The sequence below is a fragment of the Peromyscus californicus genome, unplaced genomic scaffold (assembly GCF_007827085.1).
Source record: "Peromyscus californicus insignis strain IS unplaced genomic scaffold, ASM782708v3 Scaffold_11__1_contigs__length_118956290, whole genome shotgun sequence".
In the NCBI taxonomy this organism is placed as follows: domain Eukaryota; kingdom Metazoa; phylum Chordata; class Mammalia; order Rodentia; family Cricetidae; genus Peromyscus; species Peromyscus californicus.
This window is the reverse complement of record NW_026294402.1, coordinates 77995883-78016184: the sequence shown is the minus strand read 5'-3', so window position 1 is coordinate 78016184 and position 20302 is coordinate 77995883. Positions and strand designations below refer to the sequence as shown.

Genomic DNA, 20302 nt, shown 5'->3' with positions numbered 1-20302 from the left:
GAGGACTAGCACACTGCTGTCTGTGACCACCCTTCAGAGGACTAGCACACTGTCTGTGACCACCCTTCAGAGGACTAGCACACTGCTGTCTGTGACCACCCTTTAGAGGACTAGCACACTGTCTGTGACCACCCTTCAGAGGACTAGCACACTGCTGTCTGTGACCACCCTTCAGAGGACTAGCACACTGTCTGTGACCACCCTTCAGAGGACTAGCACACTGTCTGTGACCACCCTTCAGAGGACTAACACACTGCTGTCTGTGACCACCCTTCAGAGGACTAGCACACTGTCTGTGACCACCCTTTAGAGGACTAGCACACTGCTGTCTGTGACCACCCTTCAGAGGACTAGCACACTGCTGTCTGTGACCAGCCTTCTGCATGACAGCTCTTTGTCGGCTTTTTTAGTCACTGTACTGTGTAACAGCACATGTTAGCAATTTATTGAATAGTCTTCTCAAAATAGCCGTCCTGTTTTAATATATGTTCTTTAATAGATTAATACAAATTTTAGTACTTAAAACCTGATTTTGAAAGTAGAGAGAAGCACGCTTTAATTATAGGCTGCAAAGACTTTCAAACTTCTAAAAATTATCAACAGCCCTTCCCCAACGGAGCTTTTGTTGGTGAGTTGTCTACTGATGTTCGCCACATTAGGAATTTAAAAAGTTGAGAACATTTAAAAATATTCCTTAACTCATTCAAACAGTGGTAAATAGCTGGTTACATTGCATTATAAAATATTTCAGTGTAAATGATAGCTGAGTGGTTGAGAGCACTGCTCTTGCAGAGGACTGACGGGGTTTCAGTTCCCAGAACCCATGTGACAGCTCACAACCATCTGTAACTCCAGTTTCAGTGTCTTATTCTGGCCTCCACAGGGACCAGGAACATGTATGAGGCACAATGCTTATGTGCAGGCAAGCACTTAGACACATAAAATAAAAATAAATCTTTTTTTAAAAGTCTTAATAATATTTTCTCTAAACTTGAAGCCAATCAGGATGAAAGTGGTTTGTTTTAGATATTTGTAAATATCTTTAATGTCTGACTCAGTAAAGGTCAGCTGGGTCCTCATTTCTGCTTCTGCACTCAATCTGTTGCAGTATGTTGTTGTGATTGATAAATCTGCAGACAATTCAACCTCACACAGATGTTTAATTAGAAAACAGAGGCATATTTAAATAGCACATTAAGCAAGTAGATATTCTTTCATATTATTCTAAAGCTTACATTGTGTTCTCCAGACGTTGGGTGCCTTCCTGACCAAGGCTGCAGTAGCAGGTTAATCATAGCAGTGTGTCCTGAAGCAAATGTCAGGGATTGTGACCATAATAGGAGTTCACAGTCATCAAACAAAAAATTGCCTTGCAGCCTTTATGAAAAGATAAAATTACTGTAATTACTGTACAGGTACATCAGTTGGTCTTTTAAAGAACTACAGCAAGCTGTAGGTGTGCATTTAGTGTATGAAAATCCACCTACTTGTGACATCATGTTGGCACAGAATATGTTACTTTGTCAAGAAAACACGATGAAACTATTGAGACTCTTCTCTGTTAGCAGTTGATGAAAATTCAGGAAGCAGTTTGCTGTTCTGGAGCTCAATATTTATCGCTGTAGATGAAAGTCTGGATATTTTTCTTTTGGTAGATTTCCCTGTAAGAGACCATTACTCATTTTCCTGTACTTCAGGACTGCCCTCAAACAGGGGCATGCTTCTTCTTGTTAAAATAGTAGTGCGTCTCAAGTAAGCAGTCATTAGAAGCAAGGGTTAATTGAGCATAGTTTCCCTTTTCTCCCTGGCTGGACCCGCCGCACCTTCCTCTGATGGCTGGACTCTGCTCTCAGAGCTTTTCTATCTTTTGAACCCAAGTCCAAAAGCTCTGTCGTTGCCTCAGCTCCTTCTCTGCTATGTCTAACACAAGAGGCGAATTGAGACGATAATGGACATCAGATCAGCAGATCTCTGTTCTTGTCCTCATGCTTTGGGACACTGTGTTAATCCCTCGGCTTCAGCTGGTACATCCGAGGAATTAAACCCTGAACTCCAGCGGTGCCTTTAACCTCTGAAATCTGATGGGTCTAAGTCACACTTAAAATTTTTATTATCACCTTATCTCTCTCTCTCTCTCTCTCTCTCTCTCTCTCTATCTATCTATCTATCTATCTATATATGCGTATAGGTATGCACACAAGTGTGCATGTGTGCATGCATACATACTTGTCTGTCTATGTCTTTATCTGTGCAGTGATTTGCGTGTCCGTGGCATGCTAGTGGAAATCAGAGAACAACTTGTGGGTTTGAGTTCTCTCCTCCTTCCACGGGGACCCCAGAAATTGAATTCTGGTCATCAGGGTCACTCTATACCCTCTTCCCACAGACAGGAGTGCACCATAGAAATTGTTTAATACATTACTTTTTCACTGAAAAGTGTATTTTGGGTGCTGGGGATTCAAACTCGGGTCCTCGTGCTTATGCAGCAAGCACTGTACAGAGTGAGCCGTTTCCCCACCCAATCACGTTTGTTGTTTCATTGAAGAAACCTGAACTAAGTGGAAATCATGTTAGAACACTTTACAAGTGGATCTGTGACTGCACCCAAGCTTGGTGCAGACAAGCTGCCGTGAACATGGAGACGTTTCCAGGTGGTGATTTGGATGTCATGGTAAGCCTCATCCCCTTTAGCTTTCAACTGACCGGGTTCCTAAAGGTCAGGAACCAGCCTAATTTGGTTTTGTGCTCTCAGTACTGATATGCTGTCTGGACTAGAATTAATGTTTCTTGAAAGAATGAGTGAATGATGGGTTCATGAGGCATTTGTGACGGGCCCACAAATGTGGAGGATGGCTGGTTTGATGATGACAAGATCAAAATGGAATCAATCCCCAGGCTCAGAATTTGGCTCCAAACAAACTCATAAAATTTGATTGAGCTTAACTTTTCTTTTTTAAGTTGACTTTGTACGTATCTATTGTGGAACCTCTGGCTGAATAGTCCGGGTTCTAAAGAAGAACATATTTTTAATTGTTAAGTCTGTATTGCTGCTTAAGTGCCACCGTGGGGAAAGAGTTATTCAGAGAAGGTAACACCATGGGGTAGGAGCTATTGCTAACTCTAATTTTACTGCTGGGATTACATATAATAACATGAATGAAGTAGTCACAAGCTGACATGAAGAGAGCAAACAGGATAGCTAGGAAGTCACAGCAAGCTTTACCTGCTGATCTCAGCAGGTAAAGCTGCTTGCAGCCAAGTCTGAGGACCTGAGTTCAATCCCAGGGACCCACTCAGTGGAAAGAGAGCACTGACTCCCTCAAGTTGTCCTCTGACCTCCACATGTACTGTGTGGCACAAGTGCATGTATACACATGCACGCACGTGTACACAGACAGTGTAATGAAATGTTTTTAAAATAAATGGAATAAATATGGAGGCGTGGATCAGACTGAGGGAAAAATGTCACTTCATTATTCAAAGGGCTGTGGCATGAAAGAGGAAAAATACCATTTTTTGGTGTTCTTGGAGCCATACATTACATAGAAACTTGTTTCTACTCACTTGTAAAGAACTTCCTAATCACTGAATGGCCTGCCATGGACTCAGTACCTTGTGATTGCTGAGCTTTCTAGCCCTGGAAGGATTTGACTAGAGGCTGAGTTCATCTGCCAGGAACCCCCAAACTGGCATGACTTTAAGGTGGGCTGGCGAGGTGAGTATCACAAGGCCCAGGTCTTGAGAACGGAGCTGCAGTGACACTGAATGGTGGTTAAGATACAATGAACGGAGCCATTTAAACAAACCCAGTTGGTGTTTACCGAGAGTCCTCTTTGCTAGGAAGAAGAAATAAGTGGAAAGACACCAGCCGTATTGGGTGTGTTTGCACAGCTGTTAAGCTGTGGCCGCCCTTTGTTAGCATTCTGACATACTTCACTTCGGGAAAAGTTCAGCGTTTCTGTTTCATTAAAATGCTTCTTTAAAGACATTTCAAAAATTATTTAAGTAGTGAGGAAAGTCTTCCTAGTCCTACCACGGCAAAGATACTATTCCTAAGTTGTTTTTCCATTTAATTTCATCAATTTTTGAAGGCGGTTTTTCCTTATGTAATAATGTACAACATATGAGACTATCTAAAACATTCATGCTCTTACTTGATTTCTACTTTGCCTTTGGTCTGATTCTGAAAAAGAAGACATTGTTAATAAAGTCCCCGTGGCTGCCTCCTCAGGACTAGCTGTGCCGAAGCCATTAGGAGGGTCTTCTTCCCAGACACGTTCATTTCAAACACATCTTTAGAGTTGGCCTTTTAATTTTTAATGCTTTTTTTCTTGTTCATTTTTAAAAAGAGGAAAAAACAATGAAAACTAAATATTCTTACCACCCAGAGATCACAGCTTCTAGCACCCTTCTGGATCTTTCTCTGTGAGGGAAAATCATGCATAATAGGAAACATGGTGCTGAGCTTTGCTTTCAGTAATGAACTGCATCTCATCAGATGCTCGGATGCCTGCCTTTGCTGTATCTATGGGACAGATTAATGCATTCTTGTTTCATTAGTGTGATGCACTTAGACTTATTTAGATACATTAGGGGTTAATGCTACTTTGCTTGATGCAGTTTTATGTATTGCTTGGTTCTTTATGCTAATACTGGGGGGTTTACATCAATGTTCACACAGAATTTTATTTTATTCTAAGTGGCCCTCGTGCAGCTTATAAAACTCAAGATTATAAAATTCTCTTCTAGAATGATGTGTAAGGTATTCTCTCCTTTTACTGTTTACATTTCACCTCTCAAGCCTCTGGATTGCATGCTTATTTCTAAATTTGTATTAGTCTTTTGTTTTTCCTGATTATGCATTTTCTTAATTCTTACAGACTCCTGGCTTGCGTTCCAGCTTTAGTGGCCTGAAGTCATTTCTATTTGTTTATTTCATCTCAAGTTTTATATTTTCATCATGAAGTAAATATCTATTTTTATTAGTACCTGTAAGTGTACATGTTAATGGGATTCACTGTGGTGTTCCCATATGGGCACATGACATGGATGCTATAGCCATCTACCCTTCTTCCGCTCTCTCCGGCATCCATAGCCTTCCCAGGCCCTGGTCAACACTATTCTGTTTTTACTTATGGGAAAGAGTGTGTGATGCTTGTCTTCCTGTGTCCGACTTATTTTGCTCACTATGATGACTTCCAATTCCATTGAATTTTCTGAAAATGACAAGATCTTATTCTTCTCAGCTAAATAATATTCTATGGTATGTGTGTATGTATGTATATGGTATGCATGTATGTATGTATATGGTATTGCTGTGGGATATCTTTCTGTATGCTGTGAATATGTGTTGCTCTGATTGGTTGATAAATAAACCTGCATTGGCCTATGGCAGGGCAGAATCCAAGAGAGAGAGAATAAGAGGAGAAAGGAGAGTGGGGAGAGACACCAAATTGCCGTCCAAGTAGCAACATGTAATGGGACGCAGGTAAAGCCATGGAACACGTAGCAATACATAGATTAATAGTTATGGGATGAGTTGAAGTTATAAGAGCTAGCTAGCAAGAAGCCTAAGCCATAGGCCATATAATTTGCAATTAATATTAAGCCTCTGAGTAATTATTTTATAAGCGGCTGTGGGACTGTGGGCCAGGTGGGACCAGAGAAACTTATTGCTGCAGGTATGTGTTCATGTGTATATAGTATGTGTATGTACATATATTGTATGCATATACATGTGTATATGGTGTGTGTATGTATGTGGTATACATGTATGTGTGTATGTGTGTATATGGTGTGTGTGTATGTGTGTATATGGTGTGGTATATGTGTATTTATGGTATGTGTATGTGTGTATGGTGTGTATATGGTGTGGTGTATGTGTATATGGTGTGTATATGGTGTGGTGTATGTATGTATATGGTATGTGTGTATGTGTGTATATGGTGTGGTGTATGTGTGTATATGGTGTGGTGTATGTGTGTATATGGTATACGTGTATGTGTATATATGGTGTGTGTGTATGTGTGTATATGGTGTGGTGTATGTGTGTATATGGTGTGGTGTATGTGTGTATATGGTGTGGTGTATGTGTGTATATGGTATACATGTATGTGTATATATGGTGTGTGTGTGTGTGTGTGTGTGTGTATGGTATGTGAGTATGTGTGTTGTTTCCTTTATATTTTTATCTGTTGAACGCCTAGGCTGATTCTTACTGTTAGGAATAGTGCCATTGTACACATGGGCAGCAGGTATCTGTTTGGTGTGCTGACTTCATTTCTTTAGGATATACACTCAAAAGTAGCAATAGCTGGATCACATGGTAGTTCTATTTTTAGTTTCTTTAGGACCTTCCATTTCCCATAGTGGCTGGACTAATTTATATTTTGTCATGTTAATACTGATTGTCAGCTTGACAGGATCGGCTGTCACTTACGAAATGAAGCTCTGGGAGTATCTAGTTTCTAGATCGAGTTAACTGATTTTAACTTCCCACCTCAGGGAAGATTCTTTCTATGGTCTGGAGTCCCAGACTGAAAAAAAAGGAGAAATAATGGCACAGCAGCTTTGCTGTCTCTGTCGTGGGTGCATGTGACTGGCTTTTACGTGCCCGTCATGATTCCTGGCTTCCCCCTTGAACTGTGAGTTGCACCCTCCCTCTGTTGTCTTTCTCAGGCCTGTTGTCACGAGGATGTAACAGTGACTACATCAACGCTGGTTTCTCCGTATCCTGTCTCACTGCTTCTTCTGGATCTGTTGTATCACCTTCATTCAGTTACAGCAGATCTTATGAGTCTAGACATTGAACTGTTTCTTCAAGCTTCCAGCTTCCCAGAACAAAAGTTTTCAAACTATCAACTGAAGGTCCTTTGGATTTCACTGGTGTCTGTTATCATATCCCTTTTCATGTCTAATTTTATTAATTTGGGTTATCATGTTCTCTCTTGCTCTTCTTTTCCTCCTCCACCTCTTTCTCCTTCTCTCTGCTCCCTTCCTATGCACCTTGGCTAAGAGTTTCTCTGTATTCTTGAGAATGTTTATCTTTTCAGACAGCTAACTTTGTTTTACTGATTCCTTTAGTATAATGTTGCTTTAGTGACTCATTAATTTTTTTTTCTCCTGATCTTCATTATTTCTTTCCATCTACTCATTTTGGGTTTGGATTGCTTTTGCTTTTCTGAGACCTTGATATATATCAGTAAGTTACTTATTTGAGATGTCTGTGGTTCTTTTAATGTAGGTACAATCGCAGTAAACATCCCTGCCCCCAGAACTACCTGGTAGGTTGTGTTTTTACTTTCATTTGATTCTAAGCAATTTCCGTTTTCTTCAGTGACTTAATGATCATTCAATCAATTGACCAATGATTATTGGTCAGTCTCCAAGTGTTTGCATATTTTTCTTTTTACCCGTTTAGATGTGTTTTCAATTTATTCTTTGAAAATTTCATGCATGTATACAAGGCATCTTGATCATATCGACTTCCCACCCCATTCCTCCAAATCCTTCAGCTTATGTTTCAATATTTTCTTTTTTTTTCTTTCTGTGGTTTTCTATTGATTTCTAATTTTAGTCCATTATGATAGAAGATACAAGAAAAATTTCAGTTTTTAAATATTTGTAAGGTTTCTTTTATGGCTTAAAATTGATCTATTTTGGAGATAGTGCCATGAACTGTTGAGAAGAAAGTATCTTCACAGCTGCGCGCTCTACAGATGTCTGTTAAATCTGTTCCCTGTGTTCCAGCTTAACTTTGAAGCTTCTCTGTCTTGATAACTTGTTTACTGGTGAGAGTTGGTGTATATTGAGATCACCGTTGTTTTATCTGGACCTGGAGCATGTGGTTTAGGAAATTGGATGTAACGATGTGTGGAACATATATATTTACAACCCTTGTATCCTCTTGCTGGATTATTCCTTTGGTTGTAGACGGCTCTTCTTTATCCCTCTAATTCTGGCTTGAAGTCTGTTTTATCACCCACCAATCCACCTGTTCCTGCTTGTTCACAGCTTCTTCACGCTGGGGAAATCCCTTTCCAGCCTTTCCATTTCAGTGTGTGTCTTTGCCAGTGAGGTTGGATTTTGTTTGTCATCTCATACGCTAGTCTGCAGTTTTTAGTTGGAAAGCTAACAACCTCTTACTTAGGTTCAGGGTCAATATTGACAGTTATTTGCTACTGTAATTTTCTTGGATTTTTTCTTGGTTTATTTGTACACTTTTTGTTCTTTTCTCTCATTTATTTTAGGGATTTGCCAAATACTGAGTTAAATATGCTTGATTCTTTGCTTATTCTTCTATTCCTGTTGTAAAGTATTCTGTAATGCTAGTTTAGTAGTCATGAATTGCTTTAGTTTGTGCTCATCTTGAAAACATTTCCTTTATCTTAAAGGAAAACTTTGGTCTGTATGGTAATCTTAACAAGCAGCTGTTCACTCTTCTCTGTGTTTTCCTGGCGTTTGGGCTTTCTGCAGAGAGGTCTGATGTTGCGTGGATGAGTCTGTCTTACTGTACGCTACTTGAAGTTTTCTTCTGTGGCTTTCTGTGTTGTTCTTTGTTGGCATTTTTCGTATAATGTGCCTTGGATGCATGCTTTTCTGGTCATGTCTATTTAGAATTCTCAATGCCTCTTGTACTTAAATGTCTGTTATTCCTCCTTGATTTGGAGACCACTTTTTTTTTTTTCACTGTAATTTCAGTGACTATGTTTTCTGTGCCTGTAGTTTGTATTCCAGCCCCTTCTACCTGTGGATTCTCAGGTTTGGTTTCTCGGTCATGTCCTACAGCTTGGAAACATTGTGGCCAGTGGAGTCTACATCCTGATTATCAGAAAAGAAATTCCTGATCATCAGGCAAGGGACACAGGCTCTGGTGATCCTGTGTGGCCAGCCCTCAGTAGTCTGACCTGGAAGCCCTGCTCCTCTTCAGCACGGCTGGTGTCTGTTTGCCCCAGAGTCTGGCTGCAGTTTCCCTCTTTGCTGGGGCTTGTGTTTTACACTTAAGTATCTCCTATACATATGTGAGGTGAGGTTACAACCCGTTCCTTTGGGAGGTAGAATGTGGAGGGCTTTTTGTTTGGTTGGTTTGGGGTTTTTTTGATTGTTTGTTTGTTTACTTGCTTTTTTTTTCAGACACAGTTTCTTCTGCTCTCCTTGGCTGAAAGGTTCATTGATCCAGGGCAGCAAATGTCTGTAGGGTCACAGAAATTGAGGTGTGCAAGGGCTCCAGACTCCCAAGTGTACAATTTCAGACAGTAGGTCCCATTCTAAGGTGACTCCTGACATTTTCTAGGTTTACCATTGTTCTGTTTGTTACCATTGCTCAGTATTGGCTCTTTCTCTCGGGGTTCACAGTCTTTCCTACTGAAGTATATTTTCTCTTAGTAAGGACTTCGGAGTTGCAAACCTTTTCATTCCTGAAAATCTTTCGTCTTGACTCTGCCGTGTTCCTTTTCTTGGCTCTCATTTAGGTTCTTTCTGGACAGCGCTTTCATTTGGAACTTGAGCACATTACATCCCATTACCTGCGCTGCATTTCTTCTCTGTAGTTTAATGACTTACTAATTGGCCTCAGTATACTTGGAGGAACAGTTTTCTTACTACCTGTTTTGTAGAAATATTTCAAACTTCTGTAGAGTTGTAAATCTAAAATGCTACAATGAATACTAAACTAAATAGTTTACCAACTCACCTATTGTAAATATTAACATGCTTGATTTTTATTAATATTTATATTAACATGCAGTCATGGGATCCCATGTTCTTTCTCCGTCCCATGCAGACACACAGATTAACTTTCTGAGGGGAAGTTACATATATCATACCCATTGACCCTAAATACATCAGTATTGTGATTTACATGTATACAGTAATTTCTTTTATTCCACTGTCCCTAGTGGGTTTTTTCCCTGTTGACATAATGTCTTTTACAGTAATTTCCTCCTGAAACACAGGATCCAATCTGCAGGAAGTCTGCTGCTGACCTGTGTGGGTCTCTAGTCTTTTACACAGAACATTTTAACCTAGTACTATGTTATGGTTTGGATTTTTTTGAGAGAGAATCTTACCATGTAACCCAGGCTGGCTTCTATCTAGGCTCCTACTACTTCCACCTTCCCATCTCTGAGATTACAGGACTCCACCACTAGGTTCTGGTTAGAGTATCCATAGCGTTGCATTTAACAGTGATCTCCGATGCGTCATTGTTACTAAAGCAAGTTTAGCCACTGTGGGTACAACATTGAGTAGGTGAAAACATTCCCTTCTTAGATCATTCTGGGGGCTTGTGATGTCTGTGTGGCCAGCTGTTCCTCCTAGTGTGGCCATGCTGAATAAATCGGTTTTCTCTGCTTTTCACCCTTAACTCCTTAATCGACATATTGAGGAAAGTCGCCAAGCCAAGCCAGTCGCTTGCCCTGAAAACTGTGGGTACATTGCACGTGGTATATTCCCACTCAGAGTACATGAATGTTGATAGCTGTTCATCCCCTGAACCATTGTCAATTAGATTTCCCAGTTTTAGGCATTCTAACCGAGAGGTAATACCACTTCATTGTGGCTTTAGGTTGCATTTTCTTCATAGAAAATGATACTGGAGCCTCATGCTTGGTGCTTATTTGTCTCTGCCTTCTTTGGTGAATCACCTGTTCAAATATTTCCTCTACTTTTTACTGAACTGTTTGGTTTCTTTGAATTTTGTGTGTGTGTGTATATATATAGATGTGTGTGTGTGTGTGTGTGTGTGTGTGTGTGTGTGTGTATAGATAGATATATAGATATCATGTATGTGTGTTGTTATAGTGATTGATATAAATCAGATAAGTTATTTCCCTCAAAATGGCTTTTTATTCACTTTGTTACTTTCAAAGACTGGAGTTCTTAATTTCACTAAGATCCAAGACACTTCATTTCTTAACATTGCCCTGGGGAAATAATCAATTTATGTTTGAAGTTATTTATTCTAGGATATTCACTCAGGGAAAAGCTGGAAGTACAGAAAAACTGGGACAGCAGAATCTACTTAAATAAATTATGCTAATCTATGAAATGATTCCATTTTAAAGGATTTGGTACCAAAGTCTCTTGCTTTAGGTTTTTATCATAGTGAGGCAGGAAAAGCTCATGGAAGTCAGGTTGTACACTGAGATGTTGACAATGATAATTCCTGAGAAGTGAGATTATAGCTACCTTATATTCCCCTTTTCTATGGGATTTTATGTTTTGTTCAGAAGACTTTTTTGTCTAGAAGGTAGGCAGATAACTACTTATTTGGGGAAAAAGAGTGTTCTAATTTCACTTCTTCGTAACCTCGATGATGCATGTTCAGAGACCATGGGAACAGCTGCCAGTTTCCCTGAGTGGGTGTCCCAGGGCACACACTGTATCTGTACTGTTTGCTCTTAGCTACCTTGGTATTTACGTCCCAGCACTGATTTCTGGAAGCTCCTCTGTTACAAGTTCTGCCTTTTGGTCCCTCAAGTGACTGTGTGCTGTAGGCAAATGTGTAAGGATGTATCACCCGTCATCAGGAAAACCAAGGAAGGATCAGCACGCTAGACATCCTACTAATGGATAGGGAGCCTGTTTCCTGGCTTGTGTTATGCTCGTGAACACTGAACTTAGCCTGGTTTTTAAGTCTTGTCAGTGCTACCAAGATGTCGCCTGGCATGTCTAAGCCCTGTGTTTGACTGTTGGTTTTGTTGTTGCTACATAAAGGAGCTATCAAAAAACCTGGAGCTGAGCACTAACAGTTTCCAGCGGCAGCTGCTTGCTGAACGGAAAAGGGCATTTGAGGCCTATGATGAAAACAAAGTTCTTCAAAAGGAGCTACAGCGGCTCTATCACAAGTTAAAGGTGAGCATGTTCGTTTAGACCACATTATTTCTCCTCTCATACAAATTACATGAAAACTTCGAAAAAACTGGCCACTATTCATATTTGTTACTATGTAATTCACAAAATTCTAGTACTGTATCTGTCTCTTAGAAAAGCATTGCTACTATAATTGCTGTAACAAAGTAAAGTACCGTATATGCCAATCGCAACAATATAAATGAAATAAATTTTACAAAATTCTGGAAGAGAACCATGGGAATGAGCATGTGCCTCACACTCCTCAGTGATCCAATATTCTTCACATGACCCCAGGACTGCCTGCTTTTAAAGTTGAAGCCCCCTTCATTTTGTTTAGAGGAAACCAATTCACATTAGTTGATTGTATTAAGCATGTTTTCATTTTATGGAGGTCATTGATGGGTTGGAATTTTGTTCAGAATTCAACAAAATTATGCATAACCTTATATAGTTTTCTCTTTGATGTTCAAGTTCTCAGAAAAAGGCATTATTCCCATACTGTGAAGATCTCTTGGGTTGAAAAACATGCTCTTGATTTTTAAGTCATTAATAGCCCAAACACATGCTTAAGAGAGACTCTACTTTTGTCTCTGTGGCTAAGCCTGGATCAGAGAGCCATTACTAGCCCTGTGGGGGGAGGAGTGGAGCTTGTGGTATTTTCTTCCCTCCCCCTTCTCCCATTCCCTTCCCCTTCTCTCTGCCCCCCTCCCTCTTCCCTTCCTCTTCTCCGCCCCCCCTCTTCCCCATCTTCCTCCTCCTTCTCTTTCCCCTCCTAGGAGATTTTTCTTCCTCTAGTTTGGTAGTTACAATGGAGAGCTGACCTAGAAATATTCCAATTTAATAAAGAAGATATTGGTTATCATACTGAGAGTGTTTAATTTCTTTTTTTTTTTTTTTTTTTTTTTTTTTGCTTTTTCGAGACAGGGTTTCTCTGTGTAGCTTTGCGCCTTTCCTGGAACTCGCTTTGGAGACCAGGCTGGCCTCGAACTCACAGAGATCCGCCTGGCTCTGCCTCCCGAGTGCTGGGATTAAAGGCGTGCACCACCACCGCCCGGCGAGAGTGTTTAATTTCAAACTGATTATCTGCCTTTTTTGTATTGGGTTTGATTTCAGGAAAAGGAGAGAGAATTGGATATAAAAAACATATACGCTAATCGTCTGCCAAAGTCCTCTCCAAAGAAAGAAAAAGAAGTTATTGCAAGAAAACACGGTATAGTAGCATTACTGCTGAAACTGGGACTGTTAGTAATAAATGGATTCTAAGTAAAGAAAGTGAAGGAGAAGAGCCCCTTGGAATAGATTTGGTTTGATTTTTGCAAATCAACGTTGCTAGTAATCAGTCTTTCTACTTTTGTCTTTCTTAAGGAGAAGTCATTAAAATCATGTTTTGGGGGGATGGAGAGATAGCTGGGGAGTATGTAGGGTGGTTTAGAGTTCTTTATGATCTTCCAGAGCACTCATGTAAGGTGGCTCACGGTGACCTGCTACTCCAGCTCCAGGGGATCTAATGCCCTCTTCTGGGCTTCTTGATCACACACATGTGCATGACACACAGAGAGACAACCCATGCACATAAATTTAAAAAAAAAATAGAATTTGCAAAACTAAAAAAAAAAATACGTTTTATGCAGCCTTTTAAAAATGCCCATATGTTCCTGTGTTGAAGCATCCCACAATGTTGTGTTAGTGTACAGCTTTTCTGTTATCATTAGATAAACTTAGTTTTAATAAGAGGTAAAAACCTTCTTATTGCAATTTGATAACATAAATATATAATTACTCCTGGTGTTAAGCACCTAGCTAGCTTTAACAGTTGTACTCTTTACTGCTGCTATTCTATCCATTCCTTCCACTTTCTAGTGTATTTTAAATCGAATCCCAGATATTATTTCACTTTACTTACTCTTTGTATAATTGTGTAGTTTTACTTTTCTTAAACAAAAGTATAATTCTCGCCGGGCGGTGGTGGCGCACGCCTTTAATCCCAGCACTCGGGAGGCAGAGCCAGGCGGATCTCTGTGAGTTCGAGGCCAGCCTGGGCTACCAAGTGAGTTCCAGGAAAGGCGCAAAGCTACACAGAGAAACCCTGTCTCGAAAAACCAAAAAAAAAAAAAAAAAAAAAGTATAATTCTCCTATGAATTAGAGAAATTTTAAAGCATTAATTTTGCAAAAGATTATTAGCATTTGTAGTATAATTGTCTTCAAATCACATAATTGCTAGTTAATCCTTCATGAACAAAGTGTGTGCTCTCATTTAGATGAATATTGCCAATTGAATATGTGTCAACATTATTGAGTGGGGTTAGAACACTTGTCTCTGACTTTCTTGGCAGTATCATGCCAGAGTGACTTTACAGACCTGTGTACAAAGGGCGTGCAGACCACTGAAGACTTTGAGCTGGAAGAGTTTCCCATTACACCACAGACAGTTCTGTGTTACGAAAACAAATGGAATGAAACAGAGTATCTTTCTTCGGTGAGTTCCCCACGATGCCTAGAGCCAAACTCCAGGAAATCTGTTTTTACAAATGTGGTCACAAGTTCCATGCATACTTCCCACCTCTCACTGGTCTGTGTCCTCTGGGGAAGTGTTTCTGTGACCAAATATCTCCTAAGATGCAGCCCAAGAAAGAATCGGCTCTTTCTGGCTGTTGGTTTGAAGGGGATGTCATCCATTATGGTGGGGAGTGTGAGACAGCTGGTCATATTACCTAGTCAGGAAGCAGAGATGAATGTGGATGCTCAGCCAGCTCTCTCCTTTTTCCCTTTCAATCCCCAGCCATTAGGGTATGTCCAGACACATTCATCAGGGGCCTCCTCCTCAGTTTTTTTTTTCCTTTAAGATTTATTTATTTTATGTATATGAGTACTTTATCTGCATGTACACCTTTATGCCAGATCCCACTTATAGATGATTGTGAGCCACCATGTGGTTGCTGGGAATTGAGCTCAGGACCTCTGGAAGGACAGCCAGTGCTCTTAAGCACTGAGCCATCTCTGCAGCATCCTCCTCAGTTCTTAGAGACACACTTGGATGTGTATCTCCTCCTAGACAACTGACTCTAAGCTGACAATGAAGATTGCCCATCTTGGGGGCTAGCAGATAAGTTTATAACATTATAGGATTTAAATGCTATATAATTATTAATTAGAGATTTAGACATAATGTAGACCTGAAAGATTCAGTGTGGCTTTCAATGCCTATGTCCTATAATTCAACACTATCTTAGTTGGCTACCACAGCTGGTTAATAGCCATTTCTGGTTAGGTGGATTAATCAGATTTTGTTATAAAAGTACACAAGCCAAAGCTACTTTTACAGCTTACCTCATCACAATTTTATATAGGTTGTTGGTTTTATTTTCATTATATTGATTGGTTCTGATATATCATAATATTTTTCTTTAAAAATTTAGCTCAATTAAGAAATAATCCCTTTTGAAGCATCTTTCAAAACATGATAACTGGACTTATTAAGTGAAGATTTGATTTAATTTCTAACTTGGTAGTCATGCTTAATGGATGATCCACCATGTTGAAAGACTATTTTCCCCCTTTCTATATGAATTTGCATTTTTGAAATGCATAATAGTACCTGGAATACCAAGAGCAGAACGAGCGTGGAGCAGAGATTCTACTTCCAGCTTTGGAAAAAGAAGAACCGCGCAGTGAAGATCGGGAGGGAGGCTCTGGCAAGCAGGAGGCTTCGGGGAAGCCTGAGAGGGGTAAGAGTTTGTCTAAGCAGTTGGTGAGCTGTAAGTGAGCAGGGAACCGGAAGAGGCGGAGACAGCAGCAGCGGGCGGTACCCTGGAGTCAGAACAATTGAATGGAGTTACAAAGGAAAGAGAAGGAAGGCTGAAGTCGCCGTTGGGGCTCGGGGATTATGAATGAATAAACTCCAGAGAATTTAGATGGAGTGACGTTTAATCACAGAGGGAAACTATTCCTGGAACTAAATGAAGAATTAACCAAGAGAGCCCTTTCTTGTGTTGGCCTTGATCTCTAGGTCATGGAGTAGCTGAAACACAAAAATGAGTGATCTACAAGGCCCTGAATATTCCTAGAATTGTTTTACTTTAATTTGTAAATCTTTAATAGCATTGCTTATAAGTTCAGAGAAAGTTCGCATAGTTTCCATCTGGATAGAATGTGCTAGAGGTGTGGGCACCGGGAGTCCCGGACTAACTTTCGTATCCCATGGGTTCTGTGGTAGTTGTATACAGAGAAATCTTTCGAGTTTGTTTATTTTAAGCTGAAATTCATGGAACAGAAATTTGTGATCCAGTCGAAGTTGTTAGCATGCATATTGCATGGGAATGTTAACATGCTTATTGGATGTGAAATGATACTCATATCACTTTTGGCCAGAGGCTGAGCACGGTGCTTTCACGTGTTAAGCCACAGGATGAAAAATTGTTATGGTCAGTTCATTTTAGGGAACAAGAAAAGGAATAAAATAACAGAAGACCATGGCTTGGTCTCTTAGGCTGTCTCTTCACCCCCTGTTATGGGGTGATCTGATATCAGAATGATATCAGAATGTTTGCCATTTACTGATATTTTATTTTAAATATAAAATATTTATATTTCAATATTTTTAATTCTTTCACTTAAAAAAATGATTTCAAAATTAGAGGAAACTGCCAAGAGTGGGCAAAACAAAACAAAGCCTTTCAAATGAATTCTGCACATCGTGTCTGTGCCCTTTCCCCAGGCACAGACCTTTTCTCACAGTTCTCCATCACAGTTCCCACTCTTCTGGAGCTTTAACTCTGACACACGTAGCTAGTCTGTTGTGCATCTTGTGATTTTGTTGGTAAACACAGGCGTGTTCCTGGAAGCATTTTCTTCTCTCAGAACTTGATCACAAATTGTGTTTAATTCTCACCTCTAAGTCATTTTTACTGTGGAGTATTTTTGTTTATGTTTTTTTTTAGTCTATGCAATTATTATTTTTGATAAGTACATACCTTTTTTAAAAAAAATAGGATGCTCTTCATTTGAGATGTAACTGAGATTCTCTCTTAACTTGAGTGAGTGCTCTTGCTGTTGGAGTTCGGAGTAAGGGATGCTTTCTCAGCCAAGAATTTGTTTAAATTCCTTGTTCTTTCTGTCTCACTGCACACCATGAATTGTACAGCACTACATGGAGAACCTTCCTACTGCTACACTGAAGATCAGAGTGTGGGCTGTGGCTCTTAAGTGTAATCCATGTTAATTACTTTCTAATCCAGACTGTCAAACGTGGAAACAAAATATGATGATGTCCATTCTACCTATCTTCGAATGTCAAATGTAGAGTAAAAGACTTTTTACTGAGTTTTCCTATTTAGAAATACTTACTCTATAAAATTCCTCTTTTTAAATTTCATTTTATACAGAATGGGAAAGAGAAGAACTTGATAAAGTGAAGAGTAAGTCATCTTTGCTAGGAAGAGCAGAGAAGCCAGCACTGGACACTGGAAGGTTCCAGATGGAAACGTCTCAAACTCAGAATGCTGATAAACTCGAAGACGAGGCAGAAAGACTAAAGACAGAAATGCTTCTTGCCAAACTGGATGAAATCAACCAAGAACTCCAGGATCCACAGAACCTCAACCGGCCCCCTTTGCCCTTGCTCCCCAACTTTGAATCAAAACTGCTTTCTCCAGACAGAAGCCCCAAATCATACACATTCTCCGAGTCTTCAGACAGATTTAACGGACATCATTTGTCAGACATGAGTTTTTTAACTCCCAGAGGAGAAGGCCGGAGCCCAGGACCAATTCGAAGCCCGGGCCCTCCAGATGAGTTTGCATTTGGTAGCTATGTGCCTTCGTTTGCAAAAATGTCAGGGAAGTCCAATCCACTGAGCCAAAAAAGTAGCCTTTTAGATTTCCAAAACAACAGTTTGGAAAGCCCGAGGAAAGACAATGTAGATTTCATTTTGAGGAAAGAGAAAAAGGCGAACCTGATGGAGGAGCTGTTCGGCGCCAGCGCCAGCGCCGGCACCGCCACCGTCTCCTCCAAGAGCGGTGGTGACCCAAACTTTCTGGCTGCCAGCAGAGGAGACTTGGACCCTCTTAATTTCCCTTCTGGGGATAAAAGCAGCAGAGTTCGGGAACCTGATGGTGAAGATGAAGACTTTTTCCACAGCGAGGGAAGAAGTTTTAATCCCAACAGGCCGCGGCTGAAACACACAAGCAATAAGCCAACAGTCAAAGCTGCTGACCCTGTTGATGAGGACATTGAAGAGGTCACACTCCGATGACTGACTGGAGCCCGCAGTATATATATGTGTATATATTTTAAATTGTAAATATTAAAGAATTTTAATACAGTATTTATTACAAACATTTTAACTTTTAATGGTAAAATAACCTTATTAGGGAATAATTCTTAGCAGCTTAATGTGGCACAATTCAACAGATAGTGCCGTACCACATAGCCAGGTTGCTAAGAATGCTTTTTTTGTTTTGAAATGACCCAAAAGGAGAGTTGTTGCTTCCTTTTTTCTGTTTTTACAGCTGGTCTCACTCACTGAGCTGGCCCCTGTGGGAAGTTTAACCTCACTAGAGTCTTTATTTCCTACTTTTACCTCTGTTTATTTTTGGTCAGATCTCACTGAGCCTAAGCATTGCCTTCCCACTGATGGTTAGATGGAAATTAAAGGTCTCCGGTGAAGACCCCAGGTAGCAGAGAGTGGTGGGACTTAGGAGCTGTGCCCTTGTCTGAGGTGACAGTCAAACCACTCCTGAGTGTTGGTGGCAACAACATTGGGACTTCCTCTTCCTCTGGAAACACCCCCCCCCCAGGTGTTTGGGGTGTTTACCACGGTATGTAATGAGGTATTACTCCTGAGGGGCAATCGGTACTTCTCAGTTACAGTCCTGGAATTACTCACTGCTGCTCTGCTGGCCACTTAGGTGGGTCACGGGAGACATTTTTTCCCTCTACGGTGCCCCTCTACGTGGCTCCAGGAGGCTTGGGCACAGTGTCATGCCCTCCTTTTGTACACTCTGTATTCTGGTGACCGGTGGAAGATTCCCTACCAAATACAGGAAGTAGAAGAAATGTCAGCTCAACACAGAATGATTTTCAGCTCAATTATGTTTCCAGAGCCCTATTTTTGGAAGTTTTAATACATAATTTTAAGATTTGAACTTGTGCTCAAACCCAGGAGACAGAAGTGTGATACTCTTGAGTTTACAGGACTGATGTTGAAGCAACCGTGGTTAGAAATCTTTAGAATCGGGACACCTCCTGTGCCGAGTAGACTCAATAGCTTTCTGTTGAATGGCACAGTTTCCTTCCACTTAGTTCAAGCCAGATGCAGAGGCATTTGCTAAATAGGACTGGTCCTCTGGACATATCAGCCAAGGAGAAACGCTGTATGTAATGGCGTAACCTGAGCATGTGACCATCTGTTCATGGTGTGGGTCTTACGCTAGCTAGGCGTTCACACTGACTGGGGGCAGGAGTTCCCATGGTATCTGGGGTTCCTCTAAATTCTGATAAGACATTACCTAGTTAGGTCTCTCATTCCCAGCTGCACAGCCTGCCACCTCCTGGATCGGCTTCTTGTCACTTATTGGGAACAGACTCCTTAAAGTGCTAAATAATATTTAAAACTTTTCTCAAAGAAGGTTTTAGATCTTCTGTGATAAGCATTTACTATATTGCAAATCATTGTAATATATGTAAACATGTTATTTGTGATACAGTTCTTGATAAAAACATTATGCAATGTTAATTTTGTTCATGGCTGCAAGTTTTCTACCAAAGTATTCTAATTTTAATGTTTTTAAACTTTTTCAGAAAAATTTTTATTCATTACTTTAATTGGATTTATGCCTTTTTTTCTACCTAGAAGTCTATTTAACCCAATGAGCAAAGAATTATTAAAATTAAAACAAATTAAGTTAAAAGCTTAAAAGCATTATGATGTTTAGTGTTAGAATTGGATATTAAAATGTATGGGACTTAGAGAACAAATCAGTTTTTTCTAAATGTCAAGTTAAATTTATTTGTACTCAGACCTCTTACTAATAAAAATTTTAAACACACTATGACTCTTTATTTGAATGATACTTTATATTTCGGAGATGTCCAGTGGAAGCAGGATCTGGAAGATTTTTACCTCATCCTTCACCTATGTTTTGCTCAGTAGTTTTAGTTGAAGCACAGAAATTGGTACTGACTCAGGATAGACATTGTGGCAGTCTTATCAGATAATTATAGTTCCAATTAATCTTTTCTATCTTAATAGCTATTGTAATGACACGTATTTCACATGGTAATAAAGAGGGGGTACAGGCAGGGGGGATTGATTTGAATTGTAAACACGGGCCTGTTTCCCGGCTGAATCATGTTTGCTGATCATCTTCACTTCATATTCTGAGCTGGTGTCCCTGGCTGCTTGGGACACAGGGAAGGGAAATGTACACCCTGATAATGATGTGAATGCTT

The 20302-nt window shown here is 40.1% G+C and overlaps 1 protein-coding gene across 3 annotated transcripts in view; it reads left to right on the top strand.

Moving 5' to 3' along the window:
* The window catches only part of Lca5 (lebercilin LCA5), a 53448-nt gene extending 33549 nt beyond the window's left edge, over positions 1-19899 (top strand). For all 3 annotated transcript variants that reach the window (XM_052715426.1, XM_052715436.1, XM_052715446.1), the window contains 5 exons: positions 11716-11853; positions 12967-13063; positions 14188-14330; positions 15447-15579; positions 17236-19899. In XM_052715426.1, coding sequence (XP_052571386.1) covers positions 11716-11853; positions 12967-13063; positions 14188-14330; positions 15447-15579; positions 17236-18104 — 1380 coding nt within the window. In that variant the 3' untranslated portion in view covers positions 18105-19899. The remainder of the gene's footprint in view (positions 1-11715; positions 11854-12966; positions 13064-14187; positions 14331-15446; positions 15580-17235) is intronic.
* Positions 19900-20302: the final 403 nt, after the last annotated feature.